The sequence below is a fragment of the Haematobia irritans genome, chromosome 1, assembly GCF_050003625.1.
Source record: "Haematobia irritans isolate KBUSLIRL chromosome 1, ASM5000362v1, whole genome shotgun sequence".
Classification (NCBI taxonomy): Eukaryota; Metazoa; Arthropoda; class Insecta; order Diptera; family Muscidae; genus Haematobia; species Haematobia irritans.
The window spans coordinates 251135145-251144109 of record NC_134397.1 but is presented as its reverse complement, the minus strand read 5'-3'; the positions used below and the strand labels follow the sequence as shown (position 1 = coordinate 251144109).

The window sequence follows — 8965 nt, the reverse complement described above, 5'->3', positions numbered from 1 at the left end:
TTTCGACAAAATTTTCTATAGAAAAAAAAATTTTGACAAAATTTTCTATAGAAATAAAATTTGACGAAATTTTTTATAGCAAAAAAAAATTTCACAAAATTCTTTTATAGAAATAAAATGTTGACAAAATTTTCTATAGAAATAAAATGTCGACAAAATTTTCTATAGAAATAAAATTTTAACAAAATTTTCTATCGGAATAAAATTTTGGCAAAAATTTCTATAGAAATAAAATATTGACAAAAATTTCCATAGAAATAAAATTTTGACGAAATTTTCTATAGAAATAAAATTTTGATAACATTTTCTATGAAAATAAAATTTTGACAAAAATTTTCTATGAAAATAAAATTTTGACAAAAATTTCCATAGAAAAGAAATTTTGACGAAATTTTCTATAGAAATAAAATTTTGATAAAATTTTCTATGAAAATAAAATTTTGACAAAATTTTCTATAGAAATAAAATGTTGACAAAATTTTCTATAGAAATAAAATTTTGACAAAATTTTCTATAGAAATAAAATTTTGACAAAATTTTCTATAGAAATAAAATTTTGACAAAACTTTCTATAGAAATAAAATTTTTACGAAATTTTCCATAGAAATAAAATTTTGATTTTTTTCTATAGAAATAAAATGTTGTCGAAATTTTCTATAGAAATAAAATTTTGACGAAATTTTCCATAGAAATAAAATTTTGACGAAATTTTCCATAGAAATAAAATTTTGACAAAAATTTCCATAGAAATAAAATTTTGACGAAATTTTCTATAGATATAAAATTTTGACAAAATTTTCTATAGAAATAAAATTTTGACGAAATTCTTTTATAGAAATAAAAAATTCGCATTCGTATATTATATATTTATTTCAGTAAGCATTCACGTCACACCACAAACACTATATCCATCTTAACTCAGAGCGCACACAGTCAAGCACTTTATTTTCCTTGAGATAAATTTTGATGTTTAAAATTTCTCATAATTTTCATTTTTAATACCCTTTTTTATTGCTCGTATCTTATCGAGTGGAGACATCTCCCTACCAAAACTTTTTAATTTTAGGACGACCACACGATGTTACTCGATGTATAGACCGCTACACAAGACTGATCTCCTGATTTGATTTCTTTGAAGGAATTTTGGTATCGATTTAGTTATTTATTTATTCATTATTAAGTAACAGGTAAAATTGTTAATTTAAAAAAATTTAATGGCTATGAAAACTAAGGTCTTAAGTTCGTATACGATTTTCTTTAAAAAAATCCAAAATGACAAAAATCAAGATTAGCTTCAGAGACTGTGTCATTTGAATCGAATACCTTAATAGAGGGGGAGAGTTATATTGAAATGCTAATATTAAATTGACGGCCTTAAATGTTTATAACAATCCAGTACAAATATGTTGGAAGTTGTTCTAAAGCCACAACTTTAAGAACACTCTTAAAAATATTCTTTATTTTATTAATTAGAGTTATAGCATTTCTGAGTTCTTGAACTTGAATTTGAAGGAGAAATAGGTTCTCAAAATGTTACAATTTTTTTTTTTTTTTTTGATTTTTTATACCCTCCACCATAGGATGGAGGGTATATTAACTTTGTCATTTGATCTCCGTAGCCTCTTGGAGGGGCAAAATTCATCTGATTCGGTTGAAATTTGGTATGTGGTGTTAGCATATGGTCTGCAACAATCATGTAAAAATTGGTCCACATCGGTTTATAATTATATATAGCCCCCATATATACCGTTCCCCAGATTTGATCTCCGGAGGAGCAAAATTCATCCGATCCGGTTGAAATTTGGAACGTAGTCTTAGTATATGGCCACTAATAACCATGCCAAAATTGGTCCATATCGGTCCATAAGTATATATAGAATCCATATAAACCGATCCCCAGATTTGACCTCCGGAGCCTATAGTTATATATAACCGATCCCCCATCACACAAAAATTGGTCCATATCGGTTCAAAACCATGGTGGCCGCTCGAGCAAAAAATAATCTACCATTTCTATAGAAAATTTTGTCAAAATTTTATTTCTAGAGAATATTTTGTCTAAATTTCATTTCTGTAGAAAATTTTGTCAAAAATTTTATTTCTATAGAAAATGTCAAAAATTTATTCCTGTAAAAAAGTTTGTCAAAATTTTATTTCTATAGAAAATTTTGTCAAAATTTTATTTCTATAGAAATTTTTGTCAAAATTTTATTTCTATAGAAAATTTTGTAATTTTTTTTATTTTTTTACAACATTTTGTCAATTTTTTTCGATTTTTTAAATTACAGAAAATTTTGTCAAAATTTTATTTCTATAGAAAATTTTGTCAAAATTTTATTTCAAGAGAAAATTTTCCCAAAATTTTATCTCTATAGAAAATTTTTTCAATATTTTATTACTATAGAAAATTTTGTCAAAATTTTATTTCTATAGAAAATTTTGTCAAAATTTTATTTCTATAGAATATTTTGTCAATTATTTGTTTACAAAATTTTTTTATTTGTAGAAAATTCTCTTAAAATTTTTTAATTACAGAAAATGTTGTCAAAATTGTATTTCTATAGAAAATTTTCTCAACATTTTATTTCTATAGAAAATTTTGTCAAAATTTTATTTCTTTAGAAAATTTTGTCAAAATGTTATCTCTATAGAAAATTGTGTCAAAATTTTATTTCTATAGAAAATTTTGTCAAAATTTTATTTCTTTAGAAAGTTTTGTCAAAATTTTATTTCTATAGAAAATTTTGTCAAAATTTTATTTCGATAGAAAATTTTGTCAAAATTTTATTTCGATAGAAAATTTTGTCAAAATTTTATTTCTATAGATAATTTTGTCAAAATTTTATTTCTATAGAAAATTTTGTCAAAATTTTATTTCTATAGAAATTTTTGTCAAAATTTTATTTCTATAGAAATTTTTGTCAAAATTTTATTTCTATAGAATATTTTGTCAAAATTTTATTTCTATCGAATATTTTGTCAACATGTTTTATTTTTTTTTTACAATTTTTTTTTTATTTATAGAAAATTCTCTTAAAATTTTTTAATTACAGGAAATTTTCTCAACATTTTATTTCTATAGAATATTTTGTCAAAATTTCTTATTTGTTTACAATTTTTTTTTTATTTATAGAAAATTCTCTTTGTCAAAATTTTACTTCTATAGAAAATTTTCTCAACATTTTATTTCTATAGAAATTTTTGTCAAAATTTTATTTCTATAGAAAATTTTGTCAAGATTGTATTTCTATAGAAAATTTTGTCAAGATTGTATTTCTATAGAATATTTTGTCAATTATTTGTTTACAAAATTTTTTTATTTGTAGAAAATTCTCTTAAAATTTTTTAATTACAGAAAATGTTGTCAAAATTGTATTTCTATAGAACATTTTCTCAACATTTTATTTCTATAGAAAAGTTTGTCAAATTTTATTTCTTTAGAAAATTTTGTCAAAATTTTATTTCTATAGAAAATTTTGTCAAAATTTTATTTCTATAGAAAATTTTGTCAAGATTTAATTTCTATAGAAAATTTTGTCAAAATTTTATTTCTATAGAAAATTCTGTCAAAATTTTATTTCTATAAAAAATTTTGTCAAGATTGTATTTCTATAGAAAATTTTGTCAAAATTTTATTTCTATAGAATATTTTGTCAATTATTTGTTTAGAAAATTTTTTTATTTGTAGAAAATTCTCTTAAAATTTTTTAATTACAGAAAATGTTGTCAAAATTGTATTTCTATAGAAAATTTTCTCAAAATTTTATTTCTATAGACAAGTTTGTCAAAATTTTATTTCTTTAGAAAAGTTTGTCAAAATTTTATTACTTTAGAAAATTTTGTCAAAATGTTATTTCTATAGAAAATTTTGTCAAAATTTTATTTCTATAGAAAATTTTGTCAAAATTTTATTTCTTTAGAAAATTTTGTCAAAATTTAATTTCTATAGAAAATTTTGTCAAAATTTTATTTCTATAGAAAATTTTGTCAAAATTTTATTTCTATAGAAAATTTTGTCAAAATTTTATTTCTATAGAAAATTTTGTCAAGATTTTATTTCTATAGAAAATTTTGTCAAGATTTTATTTCTATAGAAAATTTTGTCTCAATTTTATGTCTATAAAAAATTTTGTCAAAATTTTATTTCTATAGAAAATTTTATTTCTATATAAAATTTTTTCAGACTGAATTATAGAGGTATTTAATCGGCCTTTTTTAGTTTAATATATACCACGTATGGACTACCTTTCAATTTAGAAGACGGTGTTTTAAGATACCTTGCCATCGGTAAGTGTTACCGCAACCCCATTTACTCGATTGTGGATGACAGTCTTCAGTAGAAGCTTCTACGCAATTCATGGTGGAGGGTACATAAGCTTCGGCCTGGCCGAACTTACGGCCGTATGTACTTGTTATATGTTATATTAGATTTAGTTCATAAAATTTTTGAAACATAATTCGTACAAGGATAATTACATTGGAGTGTGAAAATTTTCGACAAAATAATATTGAAAACAATTAGAACCACATAATCAGAAGAAATATGATCGATCCCCTATGGGCTACTCGACATTTTCGTTTATTCCTAATATTTTGTTTATTGCGTGATTTGTTTGTTTTTTTTAACCTCAAAAATATATAATATCCACCTGAAAATATTAAAGTTTTAGGTTTTCATTGTTTTATAGTATAAATACTAGTTGTACATACATTTGATATTATCATAGGAGTAGTTTGTTTGTTTGTTACACTACATTGTTTTTGTTTAAAAATTTTCTTTATTCTTTCATATTGTTTAGATTTTCAATTTATAAATTATTTACAATAATGTCAACAAGAAATCTTAAAAAAAAAACTATACATTATTCAAATTGTTTTGATTTTTGTTGTTGTGTTTTTTTTTGTTCTTACATACACACAAATATTTTTTTATTATTGTTTATTTTATACAATATTGTTGCAATATTTAAATAATTTGTTGATTTTTCTCATTATTTTTACAATTTACTTTTATTATTATTATTACATATTTGTTTAGTTAAATTTTCATACAAAATAAAGTACCATAAACAAATAATACATTTGTGTGCATATTTATACAACGATGTGTAGTATGTCAAAAATTGTTATTTTGTATAAATTATTACATGCCCATTATAATTATTTTGTTTTGTTGTTGGTTTTTGTGTGTGTGTGTTTTTTTTTTTTTCATTAAATATTTTCAAATATCCCCATTTAGTTGTAATGTGTGTTTGTTTGTTTTCTTTTTTTAAATATTATAAAATAGTGCCTTTTTTTATGTATATGTAGGTGTCTTGTATGAATGGTTGTGTGGATGTATATGGGTGATTATAAAATAATAGAAAAAGAAATTCTAATTACTTCATACGATTTATAACTAAATCCGCAACAACCTGCAGACCCTTTTGATAGGGTGACTCAGCCAGTCCCTGAACCAATCGTATCGCCTCATTACAATGTTTCTTGGCCAAAAATCGTGTTTGCTCCAAACCATGTGATTTGTGAACTAATTCAAAGGCACGTTCAACATCACCGGGCTCACTAAATCTGCGCATAATCATTGGATTCAATTCGGGATACTAGAAAAGAAAGATAAGAAAATTAGCCATTAGTCGGGGCAAGTAATTCTGTTTTCTTACAAAGACATTTAAAAAAAAAAACATATTTTGAAGATTTCGCCAATATTTGATTTTTATAGGAAATTTCGTCGGAATTTTATTTTTATAGCAAATTTTCATCAATTTTTTATTTTATTCATATAGAAAAAATTGTAAAAATTTAACAAAAATTTCCATGAAAATAAACTTTTCGACAAAATATCCTGTAAAAATAAAAAAAAAAAATATCTTTAAAAACAAGTAAGGAAAGTCTAAAATCGGGCAGAGCCGACTATATTATACCCTGCACCACTTTGTAGATCTAAATTTTCGATACCAAATCACATCCGTCAAATATGTTGGGGGCTATATATAGAGGTTTGTCCCAAATACATACACACAAAAAAATAACTGCAAATAAATATTAACAAATTTATTTGTGTGTAAAATCTGCTGATGCTCAACAAATTTGTCTATTGAATATGAGACATTTGTTGTTGAAATGTGTTTTTAGATACTTGACAGAGGAAATAATAGAAATATTCTGAATTTTCAACAAATTGTTTTTTTGCGGATATAGTTGACTGCTATCGATATGAAAACAAAAACAAAAATACAAGACTGGTTACGCGCATATCGCTGAGAACATGTACGAAAGCTAAAAGAAGTATGCGAAGAATACCGTTAGAACAAAATGAGTATGAGCACATGCACGTGTATGATAGCAACAGGGATGTAAAAGTTGATACAATTGTACGAAATTTGGTACATTCCATTTCTCAAAAGTACAATGGTACTACAATGACCTATTTGGTACAATTTGAAATACTCAATAAGCCTTCAAAATTCTAAAATAATTGTCCATTTTTCTATATCCTGAAATGGATAAAATAATATAAGATACTTAGGATTTTATGAAGAAGCATTTGCATTTGCACTTTAGTCTTGATACTGAGGTCATGTCTAAACTTCGTAACTTCTGCCAGATCATGGACAACTCTTTAGTGAAAAATTGTTTTCACTCAACTAATTTTCAATATTGAATGCCTTTTTCCAAATTTTTGAGCCAAAAGTGCAAGTGTTATGGTATACGAATCCCCAAATTTGTTACGTGTTTGACTGAATATTTTCCTACGAAAATATGATGAAGGAAGCAGTTTAAGTTTGTTTTATTGAAACTTAATTGCATTTACACCCGGGATGTACTCATGGCAAACTATTACAATGGCGATCCATTATTACTTTCTACTGTTCTTGGAGAAAATACTGCTGGAAGAGTGTACTTAAACGATCATTTACATCAAGCTGCGTCAAAATTGACATACATATGTCGGAAACTTCGTAGGCAGAAAAAAATTACAGCATTTAAGCTTATAAACGGAGATCTGCCTAAAGTTGTCGTTAATCTTCCAAATGGTACGAGGACGACTCTGGATACCCGTGAATGTGCTGACTTACTTGATGCAGTAGACCACACCAATGTCACATCCAATCCTTTTACACGCAAAGAAAAAAAACGTTTGGAAAACGTGTACCGAAAACGTTTTTCTTTTGTTAGAGTTTTTTGAATTGCTTCGAAAATTTTAAACTTTTATCACCAAAAAAATTCGTTTGTTACAAAATTTTTATTTTTTCAATAAAAAAAGTTATTTTTGAAATAACAACACAGTCCATTTCGTTTATATCAAACACTGTTCTTTTCTGACTTTAGGTCTTTAATAAGACACATTTTACAGTTCAAAATTTAATATAGTACAATGTAATGTTGAACATTTTTTCGGAATCTTCCGAATATATCTGGAATATATGTAAAAAAAAAAACAAAAGCAAAAAAAAAACTTTGGCCGAAGCAGGGATCGAACCCACGACTCTTGGCATGAGAGTCGGACGTAGCTACCACTGCTCCACGGTGCCAAACTAAGTGTTTGTTTCTGTTAAATAAACTTTGTTTATTCGGTTCGTGGGCGCCGCAAGCTATGCTATATAAATATAACTTATATTGATATTTATCTATTGATGACCATAACAGGTACATAGCTCAGTGGTTAGTGTGTTGGCTTACAATGTGCATGGTCCGCGGTTCGATTCTCCGTCCAGGCGAAAGGTAAAAAAAATTTTAAAAATTTATAAAATCGTATAATTTCTTCTACATTGTTGGTATTACAGGAAAAGGTGTTAAGAACTAAAAATCCTCGTGGATGTGAGAAAGATGTGAGGGACAATGCAATTAGCAAGAAAATAATGTTTTTTTTTTTGAGTTTGTCCTTATGAAATTGTTTTTACATCCTGGAAAAGAATAAACGCTTATCACAAAAAGTATATACTTTTCTCCCAAATACACTTCCTTACATCGAAAAGCAAATGAGAAACGAACTTTGTTTGTCTAAAATTTCGTTTGGGAGGAAAGAATTATTTTTTTGCGTGTACTTAATGAATGAATTATATTTTCTAACAATTATATATACATATTTATGGATCTTAGTAATTTAGGTGATATTATCCATGACAATTCATTTTTACGTTCCCAATTGTCCTCTTTTAATAACAACCTAAATTTTGCTCATTTTAATGCACAGAGCTTCAATATTAAGCCAACGTCAACAAAATTAGCAGAAATTCGAAGTATTGTTGAGGGTAGTCTACTCGATATAGTCGGCGTGAGTGAGACATGGCTTAAGGGCCAAAATTCTAATGTCGTCAAAATATCTGGTTATTCTTCATACAGAAATGATAGGCCATTTCGGAGAGGAGGAGGTGTTGCCTTATTTATTTCCAGTCGACTTACGGCAAAGGTTGTACATTCTGGTCTTAATTATGGTGTGGTGGAATGCCTTTTTGTGGAAGTGGTAGTTGGGAGGGAAAAAATTTTGGTTGGTGTTGTTTACCTTCCAACTGGGGACTTCGAGTCGCTCGAGTCAGAACTTTCTGATTTGCTGGTACGCTATTCTAACATTATAATAATGGGGGACTTCAACAACAATTTATTTGACGTCGCTAAGTCGTACAACCTGAGACGTGCATGCCTAAGAATGGGGGTTTCCTTGGTTCACAATAATGTACCAACGCATTATGACGCATTTCATCAGTCGTCTTCCCTCATTGACTATTTTCTGATTTCTTGTCCAGAACGTAAGCGTGCTGGTGGGCAGTTTATTTCACCTGGTATTTCAAAGCACGCTTTCATTTATTTATCGTTAGATTTTAGTGTTCGCCAAAGCAGCGACATCTATGAGTATTTTGATTACAACAATTATGATGATCAATTGTTGCGAAATACTATCTCGTGTGTTGATTTCTCGAATTTATACTTAACCTCCGATGTCGATTTGCAGCTGCGTGTGGTTATG

General features: G+C 26.5%; 1 protein-coding gene across 1 annotated transcript in view; it reads right to left on the bottom strand.

Annotated features, from left to right (window-relative positions):
* Positions 1–5188: 5188 nt before the first annotated feature.
* The window catches only part of qless (decaprenyl diphosphate synthase subunit 1 qless), a 163969-nt gene continuing 160192 nt past the window's right edge, over positions 5189–8965 (bottom strand). Inside the window, exon 8 of the mRNA XM_075289232.1 lies at positions 5189–5600. Within this exon, the coding sequence (XP_075145347.1) occupies positions 5379–5600 (222 nt within the window). The 3' untranslated portion in view covers positions 5189–5378. The remainder of the gene's footprint in view (positions 5601–8965) is intronic.